Source organism: Podarcis gaigeae (genome assembly GCF_964106915.1).
Source record: "Podarcis gaigeae genome assembly, chromosome: 1".
In the NCBI taxonomy this organism is placed as follows: Eukaryota; Metazoa; Chordata; class Lepidosauria; order Squamata; family Lacertidae; genus Podarcis; species Podarcis gaigeae.
Genome location: NC_139678.1, coordinates 47,682,506 through 47,701,933, shown reverse-complemented (window position 1 = coordinate 47,701,933; position 19,428 = coordinate 47,682,506). Strand labels below are relative to the sequence as shown.

Below are 19,428 nucleotides of genomic sequence, written 5' to 3'. Positions count from 1 at the left end.
AGATTCACAGGACCTTTTAAAAAATCAGGTTTTAAAGTATACATCTAAAATTATTTTGAATAGACACCCCAAAAAACAGGTTTTTGAAAACACACATTTGGTAAGAAAGTGTGCTCCCTCGAGTTAGGATTTAATTTGTGGGCTCAGGCGCAAGGTGCACGCAGCCAGCGGGGACCCAGGAAGGAATGGTGAATGAACACAGAACAAAGTATTGGGTTTGAATAGGCTATAACTTTATTGATCACAGATGTAAGTAGGTTTTGACATAGGCATTGGCTATGTATCCTGAATCAGTCAGCCTGACTGCTGATTGTTTGGCTGGGTGGACCCTATGACGTACATCAAATCAGGGTGATCCTGCCAGAGCCAATACTCAGGCGGGGTGCCAAGGCCCATCAGCCCCCCATTTGGGCATCAGGATGAGGACCCCCTCCAGGACCCCTTTACCAGCTTTTATCGTGACTCTCTTTTGTTGACAATGTGATCATGTCCCATGGGTGGCCACAATTGGCCCGTTCAAACAGGCAGGCTCCTGTGAACCCATGGGGCCACAGGAGTAGGGGCCCTTGTTCCCCTTCAACAGCCACATAGGGTGGTGGGAAGGTGGTGCTCGGCTCTGCCTTATTACACCAGGCCACAAACCACTGCTCCTGGGGGACTCATGGGAAGTGGCAATTGTTGCTGTCTAATCTGCTGAAACAGCTCTCAGAAAAATGCATCCTTTTGCAGGTGAGAAAGGGATCATTGGCGGATCAGAACTATTAAAGAGGGCTTATTTTATTTAGAATATCAAAGGCAAACCCTTATATTTTTAATTGATGTTCTTGTTATTCATTTTAGCGTTCTGAACCGCACTCCTGTCAACCTAATTCAGGAAATAATTTTAGTGGATGACTTCAGCTCCGATCGTAAGTATTACTTTTCTTTGTTTCTCTAATTATCTTATTTCCTTTTTATTCATTTTCATGTGGCTGTATACATTTTTTCTGCTCCACTCAGGATATTTCCTCACTTTTTCATCTGAGGAAAAGAGCGAGAACAAAGGCAGGAGCAAAGCTTTGTTGCGCTTTGTTTTAATTTCCACCTGAGGAAAAGAAACTAGCCAATTTTTTCTTGTTATGGTGTCTTTCCGTCGATTCTCAGTGTGACAGTCCTGCCCAGGAAGCCAGAATGCTCAGTTTGGTTTCATTAACCACCATTTTGTGGGTCATTATTGTAAGTATAACAAGTGGTGTGCACAGCTAGGAGCCCCAATTATATAGGTTCAAAGGGGAGGAGATAATGTATGCTGCACTGTGTTTTTGGCAGACTAAGACTGTTATCCACAAAATTCTTGCTGAGGTTTTCATACAGCAGAACTATCCCAGAACAATAAGTGCCTGGAATTGTGCTGCAAGAGGCACTATCCTTTCTTGAGAAAAATAGCACAAGAGAATAATGTTTGTTCCAGCTTTGAAGCTGGACTTTTAAGTGACTTTCCCCAGTAGTAAAAACAAGTGGCTAGGAAATTTCAATTCTTCAATTTTTGTAAAACCAAAGTGAGGGCCAAATGTGTCATTAACAATCATGGCTTGTATCCAATGCAGCACTAAGTAACCATCCTGCTAATGCAACAATGTCCATGTGCACAATGGGACATTCCTTCCCCTGTGCTGCCCCCAAGTCTGTTCTGAGGTTTTCTGTAACCCTCTGGAACAAATTTTGGGAGTGCATGGGGAAAGAGAGCAGCTCCTCTTGTGGAACAGCAAGTCCTGTTGTGGAAGCAGAAAACCTTGCGGTGACAGGATGCTTACTTAAAACTGCATTGGATACAAGCCCATGTCTGTATTTAAAAGAGAGAGAAAACAAATCATTAACAGCAGGAAGGGGAGGGGTTCATTGGGGCCACCCAGTCATGATGAAAATCTTCCTCCCTCCCTCCCCAGTTGTTCTTAGCCCTGCAAGGAAAGCTCCTATTAGCACCAATGGAAGAATTCCTGCTTCTAATTTCAACTGGAAGGATTTCCATTGGGAATGCAGCAGGCAAAGGGGAAGATGGGGCTCGTCAACCTGGGAAGGTATCCCATCTGGGAGAAGGAAAACTGATACTAAACCTCTGCTGCCTTGAGGCTATACTCATTTGTGAGAAAGACTTCAGGAGTAAACCCTGAGGAATAATCTGTACCTGCGGCCTTGTGGGAGAAGGAAAGGCTAAGGAGTACACCCTGCACAAATCCAGAGTGCAGTTCCGAAGACGGTTGGATGGTGCCTTGAATGCCTCCTTCTGGCAACTCCTGCAGCCAAGCTGGTGCCAAATGTATTGCTCTGCTTTTCTTTGGACCACTTCAATGAGGCTGAGAGCGGGGTCTTGTAGTCTGGGCAGCCCAGGACCTCCATACACACTGCCCAGGCTTACAAAACATACACTGCCGAGGCAGAGAAAACAACATGGGAGGCAGCAGTTAGAAGTTACAGTCTCTGCAGCCACAGCAGGAGTTGTGATTCTCCGAGGTTTGACTTCGCAGGGAGGCCAAAGAGGTCATTTAACTTCCCTCGCTTTCCTCAATGTGTCAGAAGATGCCATGTCACACCATATCAGATACCGTGACCCTGGAATTCACTTGTGCACGTGCTGCATTTTGATAGTCTTGGAATACATTTCATTGTTTTCATGTTCAATACAATTATAAAGCACCGTACCCAAACAGATACAGAATTACTCTCCCAATCTCCACTTTCTCTAAGCATTATTTTTATTTACATTTCATGAGCAGTATTTCCAAACCACCTTTCAACATATGCTCTCTGGGGATTGCTATCAGACCTATGAAGGGAGCATCTCAAATGAAGCCCCTCGAATGGATGTTGCTAATATAACCGGAACGGGATTCTGCTGTGTTCTTGGAGTGTGAATTACCTAAAATGGATTCATGGGCTATTTTTGTACATGGATTTCCTTGCTGAGCACATGTCCAGCAATATCTCAGTAGCCTTTAATCAAGTGTTCCTGTCACTGCATCTCAGCAATACAGCTCCTGACAAACTGCCCTCACCAGAGCAATATTTCAGGTGGCAAGAAGCTATAGAAATGGAGAAGCTCCAGGATAGAAGTGCCAAGAAAAGTATTTTGGCTGGTAGCCTTTGTGTGTCTTGCCAGGATACTGAAGCTGTGGGAAGATGATAAGCGAGGGGCTTCTCAAAGCCTGGAGAATAGCACACAATAAAAACACTGCTGTTGCTGGGTAGTAAGAGAGTATCAAAGTGGTGAAGTTTTGTCTCTGGGGTGTGTTGCTCCAGAGACCTCTGAAATTATTTTTCAGTGGTCAGCCATTGAAATATATGTATCATCTACAGGATTGTTGTATTAAATACTCCAGAATGAGCTGAACCAATGGGAGAGAACTTAAGTACTCTGCTGGGTCAGACTAAAGGTCAATTTAGTCCAGCACCTTTTCTCAGACCAGTCAATAGGATCCCTATGGGAAGTCTAGAAGCAGGACCTGGGTGCAACAGCACTCTCCCCACTTGTGATTCCCAACAACTGTTTTACAGGCACATACTGCACCCAACGAGACGTGGGTGGCACTGTGGTCTAAACCACTGAGCCTAGGACTTCCCAATCAGAAGGTCAGCGGTTTGAATCCCCGCAACGGGGTGAGCTCCCATTTGCCTGGTCCCAGCTCCTGCCAACTTAGCAGTTCGGAAGCATGTCAAAGTGCAAGTAGATAAATAGGTACCGCTCTGGCTGGAAGATAAACGGCATTTCTGTGTGCTGCTCTGGTTTTGCCAGAAGCGGCTTAGTCATGCTGGCCACATGACCCAGGAGCTGTCTGCGGACAAATGCTGGCTCCCTCAGCCTATAGAGCGAGATGAGCGCTGCAACCCCAGAGTCATCAGCGACTGAACCTAACGGTCAGGGGTCCCTTTACCTTTACCTTACTGCACCCAGCACTACACAGACATAGTGGCTAGTAGCCATTGGTAGCCTAATCCTCTTTGAATTTGTCTAATCCCTTTACAGCCATCCAAGAATAGCTATCCTATCCAACAGTGTTCTTCATTTTATGTGGGATGTAGACTGGCAGCTCTGCATTAGAGCCATATGATATGGCGTGCTGTGTTTATCTTGACAGATAAAAGAGTTGAGTCTGAATGTCTTGCTCCTCTTTCACCTCTTTTCTCATTTCACTGCATTCACTCCCTTTCTTTTTCTTAGCATCCAGCCTGTGCCTCTGCCATAAATCTCTTTCATGTTTCTCCTAAAAGTCAACAGGCAGAGCTACATGTTACAGAGCAAAGACAAGGACCCTGACTCTTGGTCTTGTAATGGTGATGCAGGGATCAGAGTGGCATTTGCCTGGGAAAGTCAGGGCATGAATAGGGGACCTGAACTTTTCCTCCACCTGCTGATTCTGCGCACAACCTCCCCCTTCCCGCATTTTCTCCACAGCCAGGCATATTTCCAGCCCTGGAGTCGGCTGAGCTAAAAAGGAAATGTGTGTTTGGAGTCTTGGGGATAAATCAGTCCGCCATTTCTTCCATGCTGTTTCTTCTCCCTGCTTTACCATTAACCTCCAAATATGAGTTTGCGAAACACATGTTTTCTGATGTGCCGTGTTGTTATATCCTGAGGCAGGTTCCCTCCTGCCTGCAGTTGGGTTTGAAAGCAGCTCTCTGTTGTAGCTGATAGAATAGGTTGCAGTCCATGCTTGGTTGTGGGGTGTGTGGGGTGCCCACAACAGTTTCTCTGGTTTGCAAATGTGCCAGGGCCTCCGAAAAGCTGATAACCCCTGCCTTAAGCCGTACGCTGTCTGTGGTATCAGCTGTTCACAAAGTCACAGCATAAAACCAGGCCTTCATAGTTCCTTCTTCCCTTGTAAAGTGCCCTCTGGAAAGGACAATTTGCTTCAGAGAAGACACAGTGGCAATGGAAGTGCTTAACTTTTCCCTTGCCAGTTGTTTTCCCTCTGACTATTCTCTTCCCCTCGCTGGGAGGGAAATTTGAGTGAAAGTAGGCTGGCAGAAGAAAGGTTAAGCACTCCCTTCTCTCCTACTCTAAAGCTCTCCCTTTTCTGTAGGAGCTTAGAGAAGGAGAAGGATCTGCTGGGCTTTGCAGCCCATGGCTGCAGTGTAGTGTGTAGTGTGTAGTGTGCCTCCACACATCTTACAAATGCTGACTAAAACCTTTGAGGCAGGGGAGGAGGAGGAGCTGAGTGGTAAGCAGACATCTTTGGGCGATAACTTGAGGCGATAGGATTAAAGCCATTTATTTTGGGATCAACAAATTGATTAATATCGTAAATGAAAGCAAAGCTTTGCCCTCTGTTGAGGCACATGGGGAGAGTTAATTGCAGCTTTATGTCGATGCCAAACAAACTAGGCGCTGGCGCCAACTGTTTTCTCTTCTCTTCAGCTGAGGATTGCCAGCTCCTTACCAAGATACCAAAGGTCAAGTGTCTTCGCAACAGTCGGCGAGAAGGTGAGTATGACAGGTTTTGCAAGAATCGTTCACTTTTAGAAGGACCCAATGGTAGCACAAATTAATACTTGTGGGTTTGGGGGACATACGGCGGCCTCCTCCTCTGAACCAACCAAGTCCCTTTCCTATATCTAGTTTCATCACCATCTGATGAAGAGCCATCGCCAGCAAGAAGTTCTGTCTTGTCTGAGTTGAGTTTCAATATATTCTCTCGCATTTCAGCCCATTACAAACCTCAGGCAGTGATTCAATTGCAAAAAAAGCACCACAATTTATTCAGGTGGAAAAGATAAATAGAGCTAGGCACCATCAGTTTACTGATAAAAATCCGCTCCAAAACTCAGCACGACTTCTCCCAGTGGTTTCACTGTGAAGAAGTATGATGGAAAGGATAGAAGTCTGTTGTATTCCACAGGGAAGCACATGGGGGAGGAACAGCAATCAGCTGGAATTTTCCAGCAATTAGGAGCAGAACTACTATAAAGCAGAGCTTCCTATCCCATATTCTGGATCCAGAAAGATGCTGTGATATAAAAAAAGATACAGTAAGTTTAAAAGAATCAGCAGAGTTACACTCCCTGGTAATCCCCCTTGCACAGATAATAAACTAAGAGAGTCTCAGTCCTGAGTTCTAGTTAGGAATCAGGTGGAAATAGGTCTAGATATGGGAAGCACTACATGCAGCTGTAGATTTGGCCACAATACAGTTCAGCCAACTTGGCTAGAAAATAAACTGGATATTGCTCCCCAATTCATCCAAGGAGGGCTTCTTTTAACAATGGTCTTGCTGCAGCAGGGATGGGAAACTGGTGGCGCTCCAGATGTTTTTGAACCACAGCGCCCATCCTTCATGACCATTGGCTGGGGCTGATGGGACTTGTAGTCCAACAACATCTGGAGAGCTACAAGTTTCCCACCACAGTGCTAGATGGTACAAAGACCCCCTTCGATTAAGGATAGATTATCTTCCGCAAGATGGCCATCACTTTCTCCCAGTTTATTAATTCTAGGAATTAGGGACAGAGGTCAGACTGAGATAAAGTGGTATGTGCAGATCTACCTATTCTGTCTACATCTTTGGATTTTAAAAGCTGAAACTAATCCAATAAAACCTGACCAGAGGACGATGCATCTGCTATTGACTCTGTCTGCAGTGGAGTCAAGGTCAGAGCGGAGGGGAGCGATTGGGTCCACAAAAAACACTGCAGAAATGTTGCAGCAGGCCTGAGAATTCGTAAAAATCCAAGGAAGGAGAGTTAGGTTTTGTATTGTATTTTTAATATTTTGTCGGAAGCCGTCCAGAGATGGACAGGGTATTAATAATAATAATAATAATAATAATAATAATAATAATAATAATAATAATGGTTATTAAAGCTCAGAAAAGCTCCACTGGATAAGGTTGCACAGACTCAATGGTGGTCAAGAAGAAAGAGCACCATGGAACAGGTCTTCAAGTGGCCTCTAAGCTGTGTTCAGATAGATTTGTCACAGGCTTTCCTCTGTTTGCACTCAAGCTGTCATCCCTGTTACCTCACTGTACAGAATACTCTACTGAGCCATGGTGAGGCCTGTGCCTTGGCAGGTGGGAAAAGTATGCCTGAGAAATTTTGTGTCAGCCGCCCGTCAACCTCCTGTCCCAAGATTGCAGTAAAAGTAATTGGCCAAATCAGCTTTAAAAAAAATCTCCCAAGGTTATCTGGAGGCCGTTTGAATCTATAAGGCCATCCTAATGGGTCCATTGCCCCAGATGCATTCACCCTAACAACAGAAAACAAAAATGCCATGCAAATTTGTGGTGAAACGTCCAAAGAGGGTTTTTTGAGGAAAGCTAAAAGGGTTTTAACAAGACAGGTGAAATTTCTCAGGGGTGTTTTGCACATCTCTAAAAAGGAGTCACCACAGCTGCCCTTTCAAATTCAGCTCTGTGCTTCCAATGGTGAGAGGAAAACAGGGGGAAGCAGGAGGGGGAAGCATGAGAATTATGGCACTCAAAGCATCCCTGTTCAGGGCCTGGTTGCCCCTGAATGAACCTAACTGTGAGCAAAGGGATAGGTGCACTGCATGGTAAAGTAAGCCAAGAGCAGAGCAAAAAGAACTGCAATGCAGACGCTTATAATTGCATGTCTCAGCCATGTCAGGATGATGACGCTTTAGGAAAACCAGACACCTGTAATTTTCTCCACCTGTCCTCAAGTCTTTGGATGCCATACCAAGCTTACTTCTTCTCATAGATAAAGAGAACGTTCAAGGGGATCAACTGCTAACTTGCAAGTCTACTTAAAATGCTGTGGTTGGGAGAGGTCCAAAAAAGGGCACCCAATGCACCATCTGGTCTGGTTTAGGGGGGCCAGTTCCAGTTTTTGCAGCTGATGATGTGGACAAACTACTTGCGGCTATTTGGCCAACCATCTGCCCTTTTGACCTTTATCCATTTTAGCTGATTCAAGCTAGCCAAGGGAGACTGACCGTCCAGGGGATGGTTGATGCTTTGTAGCATGAAGGAGTGCTGCCTGCCGCCCTTTAGGTGGGGTGTCCACTCCTTTAAAAAAAGGGGGGAGCCTGCCCTGGGCCCAGAGGTCACTGACAACTATCACTCAAATGTTAATACTCTCTTCTTGGGCAAGGTGCTCAGAAGGGAGGTGTCAATTCAGCTGCAGGCGCTGCTAGATGATATTGATTATATAGATGCTTACCATTCCGGGTTCAGGCCCAGTGTTGAGGGCCGTATCGACTTAAATAGTTCCATCCTTTTTCTTTTCCACTGTCCCTTTATATGCTACCAGCTCTCTTCTCTACACTTTTCCAGGATTGATCCGTTCTCGTGTGCGAGGTGCTGATACGGCGGCAGCTGAGATCCTTACCTTTCTGGACAGCCATTGTGAAGTCAACAGCGAATGGCTGCAGCCGATGCTTCAGAGAGTGAAAGAGGTAAGTGTGGGCAGCCTGGCCTCCTGCCCTTGCTTCATGCCAGCCTCTTTGCTATTGGCTGGCTACCAGCCCCTGACCCCTGTGACAGTGGGCCTGGCTATAGTCACTGCAAATAGGAAAGAGAGCATAAGAAGAGCCTGCTGAATCAGGCCCATTTAGTCTAGCATCCAGTGGCCAACCTGTGGCTCCCGGCAACTGGTATTCAGAAGCATTGCTCCCTCCAACACTGCAAGCAGAGTCACGGCTAGTAGCCATCAATAGCCCCCTCCTCCATGAATTTGTTTAATCCTCTTTGAAAGCCATCCAAGTTGGTGGCCATCACTGCCTCCCATGGGAGCGAGTTCCATTATTATTAATAATAATAATAATAATAATAATAATAATAATAATAATAATAATAATATATTTATACCCTGCCCATCTGGCTGGGTTTTTCCAGCTGCTCTGGGCAGCTTCCAACGGAATCTTAAAATACAATAGCCTATTAAACATTAAAAGCTTCCCTAAACAGGGCTGCCTTCAGATGTCTTCTAAAAATCTGGTAGTTTTTCTCTTTGACATCTGGTGGGAAGGCATTCCACAGGGCGGGTGCCACTACCGAGAAGGCCTCTGCCGGGTTCCCGCAGTAACTTGGCTTCTCGCAGTGAGGGAACCAGCAGAAAGCCCTTGGCACTGGACCTCAGTGTTTGGGCAGAACGATGGGGGTGGAGACGCTCCTTCAGTTGTGCCACTCGAAGGGGTACTTTCTTTTATCTGTCCTGAATCTTCCAACATTCAGCTTTGTTGGAAGTCCAGGAGCTCTAGCGTTATGAGAGAGGGAGAAAAACAGAGCTTCCCGGCCTCTTATCTCCTATTGCTGAATTCCCTCTCCCCACATGCATTCGTTACACCAAAGTATAGCTTAATATGGGAGTCCTTTTTCCAGAGTTGTGTAATAAATAATGCACTGTGTGGCGTTCATTTGGGATTGGGGGGGGAGGCGGTAGCCCCCAGGGTAGATGGAGTGAAAAAACGATGCAGCTGAGTTGGCAGTTCTCATCCTGCCTGTGCCAAGAGGGTCAGCGAAAGGATGTGACGGTGCTGCTGAAAACTCTGCCGTTTCGGAGCTGGGAGGGGAGGGCCGATCTCCCTGCCGCATTTAAGGCCTGCTTTCTCCTCAGGAAGGCAAGAAAAGAGGAGGGAAAGCTTTTAGGTAGTTAACAGGGCCCAGGAGGCAGGTGGGAGGAACTGCTATAGATGCAAATTACATATATGTTCAGCTTAATGCCAAAGGGAGGAAGAAGGTGAAACCTTAGAACTGGTGACTTAAAAAGCCTCGGCTCAATAAATCCTCCTTCTCAGTAGCCCATAAATGTCTGTTTTATATTTGCTCATAAAATCATGCTGCTGGCAGGACCAACAATAGCAGTGGCAGCTCATTGACTGCTCTTGCACGGAAGGAAATGTGCCCGGACAGCTCAGCAGCAGAGGAGGATTTGAGTCCAGACATTTCAAGAAGTTTATTGTGTTTGAGTTTCTCTATTTCAGGCCTACCTTTTTGTTGTCAGGTGCACGCCTGTTTCAGTGCCAAGAAACACGTTTGCTTATATATCTGCGCTACGGATAGTATGGCATATTTACCAGCCCTTTCCTCTCCCAGGTACTGATGTTCTGTGAGAGCAGCTTGGAGCCTCTAAAAGAATTTTCACCACTGTCACCCAACTATAATTCCCAGGATTATTTGGTGGTTGAGTGGGCTGAACAATGACGGTTATGATATAAAATAATATAATATAAACTAGTAGACTTAACATACCTTTAGACACATGGGGGGAAACCCCATAGCTTTAGACATTTCCCCCCTTCATTTCATCTTTGTGCCCATCTCAGAGCTTAACTATATGCAATGCAGGTGATGTGATTCTCAACCACATTGTGTTGTTGTTGTGGTTGTTTAATTAAATGCCTAGTGCAGAAGGTGGCAACTGATTGCCCTTGGGAATGTGGCGTTTGGTAAGGGTAAGTTTAAGCTAGGAGTTGGGAGGGGGAAATCTGTGTCCTGCTGCATGTTACTGGACCCATCATCCCCTGCCACTGGCCGTGCTAGTTGGGACTGGTGGGAATTGGTATCCAGCAATATCTGGAGGGCAGCAGGTTCCCACCCACCCTGGTTTAAGCCTGTTAGTAAAACTAGCATGTTAGTGAAAACTGCTCCCTTCCATGTGGCAAGTTTACATTAGGAAAACACCACTTGGAGCTCTCTTCCTAACGTAAGTTGCCTTGGAGGCAAGTTTTACCACTATCATGGCCCCGGAAAAGAGAGGCTTGAACCTCTCCTGACCATGTGCTGCGTTACTAAGGGCAATTCCCTTCTTCCCACTATGCCTGGTATTTTTAAAAATCCACAATGTCTATCTTAAGTGTCACAAAGGGTCTAGGCCCCTCCGCTTACTTACTTCGCCACAGGCGTCTCTCCCACACCATTTTCAAGGTCACCGTTGCTGCCTATTATGTGCCGTGAGCTGGTTGGAATTTAGATCTCTTGGAGCTTGTCAATGCCGGCTATCTCTGACCCCTAGGCTTCTACTGCCTAAACATGAAACATCTGTTTTGTCTGTTGGCCTCCAACCACTTTGGAGGGAGACCAGCTTTGACCCTTTTGCCTGCTCGTTTGTCTTCCTTCACCCCTTCTAAAGGTAGGCAGCCCCCGACTGTCCAAATCAACCACCCTTCCTATGGGTTTTCCTAGTGGGCTGTGCCCACTAGGAAAAATTATGCCTGGGGCAAACTCCCATTGTCTTCACTTCAGAGGTTTCTGCGCTGCCTTTTGTATTTTGTAGGCAGCGTGTGTTAAAAAGCACAACAGGGATTCTTCACCCAAGTCCTGAGCCTGCTTAAATGATTAGTCATTAATGGATTCTCTGGCTGAAGGATGTTCCTGCCTGCCAGCAGGAGATTTCAGCGCCTTCCCTGCTTGAGAGTGAGCAAGCAGGCAGTGACATCCGCTGATCCTGCTTTGTCTCCATGGTTGTCTGGGCCAGAGCAAGAGGCGGGTGAACAAGCTTGTTGCAATGACCATGAGCAGAAGCTCCAAAGGGCTGGGCCTCGGTAGTTCAGCAGCCAGGCCAAACTTGGATACCAGCCCTACTTTCCTGCAAACAGCCACCTTATTCACTCCTAAGGGGGTAGATGCCGTTCTCTTCCCACCCTTAGAGCCAAAAATTGCTGAAATAGCCTCTTGGGCTGTCTATCCATGATTAGATATGCCTGTGAGTACGTACCTGGCATAGGATGCTTCCAAATGGCTTGTTTATTGAATGCTTGTCCTTATTTGTTGACCGGGAGATAAGACTGCATTGGCTGTTGAATGAGCATTCATTCTGATCTGTTTGTGGAGAGCTGGTTAAATGGCATCTCACCACAGCAAGTATTATGCTATAGCCCAGCAGGTGGCGCTGTGTTCTAAACCACTGAGCCTTTTGGGCTTGCCAATCAGAAGGTTGGCGGTTCGAATCCCCACGATGGAGTGAGCTCCCGTTGCTCTGTCTCAGCTTTTGCCAACCCAGCAGTTCGAAAGCACACCAGTGCAAGTAGATAAACAGGTACTGCTGTGGCGGGAAGGTAAACAGTGTTTCTGTGCACTCTGGCTTCCATAATGGTGTTGCGTTGTGCCAGAAGCAGCTTAGTCATGCTGGCCACATGACCCAGAAAGCTGTCTGTGGACAAACACCGGCTCCCTCGGCCTGAAAGCAAGATGAGCACCACAACCCCATAGTGCCTTTGACTGGACTTAACCATCTGGGGTCCTTTACCTTTTTTCTTTTTACTTCCCAGTGCATGTCCCCATCACCTTTATTATTGTGAAAGTCTGATATTTTGGGGAAGTGGGTTTCTTGCACAAGCCAACCCAATCAACTATAATTGTGCCACCTGAATTTTATGGTATGTGATGTAGTCCCACCCCAAAACAGCAACCGCCTGGAGGCACCCGTTGTTGGCTGTTTCAAGCAGCAGCCTTGCTAGGAGTAAATGTTCCTAATTACCAAGGCTATTTCAGGGCAAGTGAGTATCTCTTTAATGAGGCATTCACTTTGCAGTGACGAAATCTGGAATTAAAGCCCTTGTTAGGGACACCACTTGGGATATGAGATAGACTTCACCAGCTGTCCCTGGGATGTAGCTCTGGGATCATCTGGTATGGATGCACCCGCAGAAGTAATAAGAACAGTTGGAGAGACAGACAGATTTCCCTGCAAGATGATTCAGTGGAACAATTAACATTGCCTAAGCAAGCAGACTTCATGAAACTATGAGCAAAATCAGAAGAAGGATGCGGATAAAATGGCTCTAAACGATTGTGCATCTCAAGTGCCAAAGGGAGGCTTTCTCTATCAAGTTCTCCCGTGGAATCAGAAAGGGAAATGGCTTCTGTCAGAAGCAGCAGTTTCCCACCTCCATAATTCTAGTCTGTCAACAGCTTTCCTAGGATGACAGTAGGAAATCAAAGCTTAACAGTACACCTGCATGATCTGATAGTGATTCTGATCAATAACCCTTTGAAACCATGTCCTGCATATGTGACCAGAAAATCAAGAACAGACATTTTACCAGTAGCCATTGTGTTATTAATGTCCACCCCCTCTTCCTCCTTGTCCTTCTGTTAATTGTGGAAGAAGTTCCTTTGAATCTCAGCTGCAACCCCCCCCCAAAACAACAACAACAACAACAACAACAACTGAGGGGTTAAAATCTCCCCCCCAAAGCCACAGATTTGTCCTTTCCTTATCTCCAGGTTCCGTGCTGGGACTAAGAAAGTAAGGCAGTATGCAAATATGCTTCTCATTCCGCTATGTGCATAAATCTCATGGTCTCTGATTTCCTGACGCTTAATCTCCCTCCCTCCTGGCAAAATTCTAATTTCTTTCCTTCCTTGTCTTTTCTTTCAGGATTATACTCGGGTGGTGAGTCCTATCATCGATGTGATAAGCCTGGAAAATTTTGCCTACTTAGCAGCATCAGCAGATTTGAGGGGAGGTAGGTAAGGTGAATAAGTAAATTCTTAAGAAAGGTCTCCCTCCCCCTGGATAGGCCCAACATAGCTGGTTCCTTTTGATCTTGATGCCAAATATGCCAGAATAAAAGCCTAGGATTTCATCAGCAGTTGAGCCTGTGCTCAGAGTGTGTATATGTGTGTAATTTCAAATCTTCATGGCTGTGATTATGGAGTACAGCCTTGTACAGTTTGTGCAGAATCCAGCTTTCAGATTTTTAAACACACACACACACACACACACACACACACACACAGAGAGAGAGAGAGAGAGAGAGAGAGTAGCATTTAGCCTTTCATAGTTGTTGTGGGTAACACCTGAAAATGCATTGGCAATTTCTATGAAAACAGTAAGAATCTGGGAAGGGGGTTCAAGTCACAACTGAATGAGGTTAAGTCACCTTGCTGTCAGTTCCTTCCCTGTTCCCCATCCTTATTCCTCAACCTTAAAGACCGAAACGCCCTTAATTTGTGGTTTCTAAAAATAAGCTCATGCTTGTTTTAAGCCCGTGACATTATCTCTCGTTTTGCGTTTAATACTGTGGATCCATCTATTGTATCTGTAATTTCACACACCGTAAATTGAAGTTTAATAACATATATGTGCTGTGAAAGAGATTCTGCCTGAGTGTCACACAGTCCCCTTTCTTTTTAAATTAGTTCTGACAATAGCTTAGTTAGAAAAGCATGACACTCTTAATCTCAGGGTTGTGGATTCGAGCCCCACATTGGACAAAAAGATGCCTGCATTGCAGGAGGTTGGACTAGATTACCCTCGTGGACCTTCCAGCTCTCCAATTCCATGAACCTATGGCCAGCAGTTACCCCTTGGGCTTATGAGCTGCCCACAGCCTATGGATTATTAACTTGGAAGAAGGGCACCTGCAGCTGATCTCCAGATGTGGCTGGAAAAGCTCCAGCCCTTTCCCTGCTTACTCCCATTTAGCATAAGAAGGCAGCCAAACTACATACTCTAGCAGAGAAGGCTTTATCAGGCTCCGAGGGAAAGGATAGAAATCGAGAAAGCAGGGTACAAAATCAAACAAAATAGGCTATGTTCTACACAACGGTGCGGTCTATAGGCTAAGTTTCAAAAAAGGCTTATATGCAATTAGCCTAGGTCTTCCCAGCTGTGCCTTTATCCTGTGCTGCCAGGAGTGGGGGAGATTGACAGGTGGAGGGAATGTCATGAATCAGGAGCTGTCAAGGGGCATGTGGTGCAACCCCTCCCATAGGCAGGTGATGGCATTGATGCTTGCCAAGGCAAGAAACTGGGAAAGAGAGGTGCAAATTGAGGAGATATTTCTCTTCTGCTGCTGCCAGGCAGTTTTATTGCAGGAAAGGCCCACTTTGTGGCGTCAAGGGAAAAGGCTGGTGTGCCTAGAGACGGTTGTAGGTTAATCGAGAAGGCAATACATGGACCGGCAAGGGATTCTTAGAGGAGGGAAAGCCTGTGATGTCTTAGAGAAGCTGCTTCCGCCCAAGAGCTGGGTTTATTGGATGGAGAGCTCTCAGAGGCCATATTCCAACAGTGGGTATGGTCAAGCATACACAAACACACAACCCCCTTAACACACATTCCTAGCACATACACACATGGAAGGGAAAGAGAGAACCAGACATTAATTTAGAAAATGTGGTATGCGCACCTTCCTCCTCCTCAGCTGATCTATGCATGTTTGTTGGGGGTTGACTGGGGGGGGGGAGAGAAGAACCTGCTTTTAAAAAAAAGAGTAATAAAATAAAAATTACATAAAAACAAAGGAAGAGGAAAGCAAATATTTCCTTGAATAAGGAGAGGAATCTGCTTTGGAAAGCACAAATGTCTTTCCCCATTCAGTGCCATCTGCCACAGATTATTAATACAGATGACCAGCATACTAAGTGATTAATATAGGGAAGCCTTATATTTGATAAGCCCCCTTTTTTATATACCCTTTTTTATATACAAGAAACCCAAATGCAAAAGTCCAGCTGCTCCACTCTGTTCTCTTGGCAGTGGGGAGGCATCTACACACCACCACCCTTTCCCCAAGTGTTGGGGAAACACTGCTTCTACTCAAGTGCAGGTCTCAACTTCCCCTCCCTCTCCGTTTTGCAGAGCCCACTTGCATACAGCTCCTGCCATTCACCTTCCTTCCCACAGGATCTACCCAATTTGCAAAAATGGTAAATTAGGCAGCATTTTATGTGATGCGCATGGGGAAAAGCCAATTACAGCGAACAGAGAGACTTTGTTCCCGGAAATACATGTCATCCCACTGAGAGTGCTGATTAACGTCTCATAACTTTGGCGGCCAATGAGGCATAGGACAGTCTGAGTGGAAGGCTGAAGCACTAATTATTGCATTTCTCTCTGGGAACACACATTGGAAGATTTGGAATGCAATTGAGCTCAGATAAATACCGCTAAGGAACAGGGCGCATCTATAGGGATACCTTGAGGCCTGGCTAACACAAGTCTGCTTGTCTCCTGCTGCCCTGAGATCATGTGCGAATAAGCAGTGTCAACACCATCTAATTATTGCTAAGCAGTATGTGTTGCTGTGTTCCAAGCTTCTTCCCAATGTATCCTAAATGGAGACTTGAAGCCTATTTTCACATTTTCCAGAAACCCTTGTTAGTTTCTGGTTTTCCTCTGTATTTGAGAAACTGCAAACATGTTCTACTCTGTTCCGCATTTTAGGGTTTGACTGGAGCCTTCACTTTAAGTGGGAGCAAATCCCCATTGAGCAAAAATTGTCCAGAACAGATCCTACTGAGTCCATCAGGTAAGCTCTTTTGCTCACAACTTTATCTTTTTGTCTGATATGAGAAGCTGTTCCATTTGTTGATGTTACCACGGGAAGTGTTCAGAGGTCATGTGTGGTTCATTTAAGAGCTGCAGTTAATCAATATCTATTGTTCCCTGAAGAGTTTTAATATTCCTGACAAATACTTGCAACTCAATCTGTTGACTTGAGTGGCCTGCACTGCTATAATATGCAGTGCATAGTATATTTGTTTTTCAGGCTGTTATGAATATATGCGGCCATCTCCTTTCTGAGGCAGGGGAAATGTCATGACCCTCATTTTAGAAATTGTTACCATTGTCTAGCAGGAACAATGAACTTTTCCAAGCTGGCGCGTGACCAGAATAGGGTCTACTGCAGCCAAGACAAGGCCATCCTTTTCCCTCAAGGTTTCAACAAAACCGTTTGCACATCCTGTGGTGGTGACCTATATATTCACTGCCTGATTAATTCAGATATATATACACACATTCTCTTTCCACACATACTATAATGCAGATAGGTAAAGGTAAAGGGACCCCTGACCATTAGGTCCAGTCGTGGCCAACTCTGGGGTTGTGGCGCTCATCTCGCTTTACTGGCCGAGGGAGCCGGCGTACAGCTTCCGGGTCATGAGGCCAGCATGACTAAGCCGCTTCTGGCGAACCAGAGCAGCGCACGGAAATGCCGTTTATCTTCCCGCCGGAGCGGTACCTATTTATCTACTTGCACTTTGACGTGCTTTCAAACTGCTAGGCTGGCAGGAGCAGGGACCGAGCAACGGGAGCTCACCCTGTTGCAGGGATTCGAACCACCAACCTTCTGATCAGCAAGTCCTAGGCTCTGTGGTTTAACCCACAGCGCCACCTGCGTCCCATATAATGCAGATAAGGACCACCAAATCGAGGCAAATTAAAAGAAGGAAGATAGGTGGGTTGAAGCATAATCAGCTGATTTGCACTCATATGGGTGTCCACACTGCCTGAATTTGTGGGTGTTGGATCTCTAGTACAGTACCTCCAACTCCTCTAGTCTTAATCATCCAGGATGATTAAGCTTGTTCTAGTGTCTGCTGGTCCACATGGCTGATTGGGACAATCACAAGGTCTGTACATTCTTCTGCCTGACTTTAGTGCTGTGGTTCAGTGTAGTGGTTAGGGTGTTGAACCTAGGAGACTGGGCTTCAAATCCCCACTCAGCCATGAAACTCTTAAGAGCATGAGAACAATAGAAGGGTCTGCTGGATCTGGCCAAGGGCCCATATAGTCCATCATTCTGTTCTCACAGTGGCCAACCACATGCCTGTGGGAAACCTGCAAGCAGGATTCAAGCAGGAGAGCACACTCTCCTCTCCTGTGGTTTCCAGCAACTGGTGTTCAGAAGCATTATTTCCTCCAGCTATAGAGGCAGGGCATAGCTATGATGGCTATTAGCCTTCAGTAGCCCTTTCCTCCATGAGGAAACCCATTGGACGATCACTGTCTCTCAGCCTAACCTACCTCACAGGGTTGTTGTGAAGTTAAAATGGAGAGGGGGAGAAACATGAGTGCTGCCTTGAGTTCCTTGGAACAAAGGTGGGATATAAATGTATTACTAATAATTATTATTGTTATTATTAATATGGCAGGATTTACTTGCCTTTCCCTATCTTCCCAACTGGAATTAGATGGTTCAGTTGGGGGCAAAGGAGGTGCCTGATTGCACTGCCAGCTGAATCTTTAGGTATGCCTCTGGCATGGGTGTGGAAAATTGGTCAATTTGCATTTTGCTTCAGGGTTTTCTGCTTGGCTTACTTGCTTAGTTATTAAACAATACCATACTCTGGTTATGCAGAAACCAGGTTAAAATGGCTGCCAATGTAACTGCAGTTAAGGGCTGTGTGTGAGATTGTGTGTGTGTGTGTGTGTGTGTGTGTGTACATACATGGGGGGGGGGGGAGAGAACATGAGTGATCCTGCACTTGCTTCTAATCTCTTAACTACAGTTAAGGTTTTACTCTAATTAAGTCTGCACCAGCTCATAGAAAATTCTGGAGTCTAATGGTTTTTCTTTCTAAATGACTTCAGATGGAACATGTTGCTGTATATATGCAGTATGTTTCTGTTGCATTTAAATATATTTTACTGATATTTTGTGTAAATCCTTTCTTGCCCTCATTTCCCCTAGAACACCTGTCATAGCAGGAGGCATCTTTGTGATAGATAAATCTTGGTTTAACCATCTTGGAAAATATGACACTCAGATGGACATCTGGGGAGGAGAGAACTTTGGTGAGTTGATGCCATGACTTCTACTTTTGTTGTTTACTCTCTTCAGTTCTTCCCAGGTCACCTGGTCACACAATGTTTCCTTCTGGTTGGGAGCATTGTAGATTGTGGCTTTCACTCTCATCCAGGAACTACTTGCAGACTGATTGGATCTGTTTCCAGCCACCAGGCATACTGCTTTGCAGATCTATGTCAGTCTCACTCTACAGATTCTTAGACAACATTTTTGCAAGATCTTTATTACTGGTTTGCAGGCATATGTGTTCAAAGATGATAACAACAACAACAACAATTTATTTATACCCCGCCCATCTGGCTGGGTTTCCCCAGCCACTCGGGGCGGCTTCTAACAAAATATTAAAAATACAATAAAACATCAAACATTAAAAACTTCCCTAAACAGGGCTGCCTTCAGATGTCTTCTAAAAGTCTGGTAGTTGTTTATTTCCTTGACATCTGATGGGAGGACGTTCCACAGGACGGGTGCCACCACTGAGAAAGCCCTCTGCCTGGTTCCCTGTAAATTCGCTTCTCGCAGTGAGGGAACCACCAGAAGGCCCTCAGCGCTGGACCTCAGTGTCTGGGCTGAACGACGGGGTTGGAGACACTCCTTCAGGTATACTGGGCCGAGGCCATTTAGGGCTTTAAAGGTCAATGCCAACACTTTGAATTGTGCTCAGAAATGTACTGGGATCTTGAAAGGGGTCCAGAAACAGGAAATGTCATAGATACTGTTAGTTAGATTCGTACAAAACTGCTAAGGATTCAACCTTGATGCTGGAGGGTGGTGGCAGCTAGGAGCTCGGAGAAGGAAATGGGTCAGAGTTGGAAAACTAACAGTGCATTGGGCTTTCAGAGTGCTTTAGCGTTCCAGATTGAGGGAAAATGGAGTTAAGATATTGGCCACAGGTCTGTTTTATTTATTCCTATCCCATGCTTCAGCCAGCAGGCTCCCAAAGCAGCTTATAGAAA

General features: G+C 45.6%; 2 protein-coding genes across 3 annotated transcripts in view; one reads left to right on the top strand and one right to left on the bottom strand.

Moving 5' to 3' along the window:
• Positions 1-19,428, bottom strand: part of SLC10A1 (solute carrier family 10 member 1) — a 322,488-nt gene that overhangs the window by 56,987 nt on the left and 246,073 nt on the right.
• GALNT16 (polypeptide N-acetylgalactosaminyltransferase 16) overlaps positions 1-19,428 on the top strand; it is a 142,712-nt gene that overhangs the window by 94,405 nt on the left and 28,879 nt on the right. For both annotated transcript variants that reach the window (XR_014566288.1, XM_083747166.1), the window contains exons 4-9: positions 841-908; positions 5,393-5,458; positions 8,268-8,389; positions 13,315-13,402; positions 16,105-16,189; positions 18,356-18,459. Coding sequence is in view for 1 of the 2 variants with exons in the window: in XM_083747166.1 (XP_083603292.1) it covers positions 841-908; positions 5,393-5,458; positions 8,268-8,389; positions 13,315-13,402; positions 16,105-16,189; positions 18,356-18,459 (533 nt within the window). In the remaining variant the exon portion in view is untranslated. The remainder of the gene's footprint in view (positions 1-840; positions 909-5,392; positions 5,459-8,267; positions 8,390-13,314; positions 13,403-16,104; positions 16,190-18,355; positions 18,460-19,428) is intronic.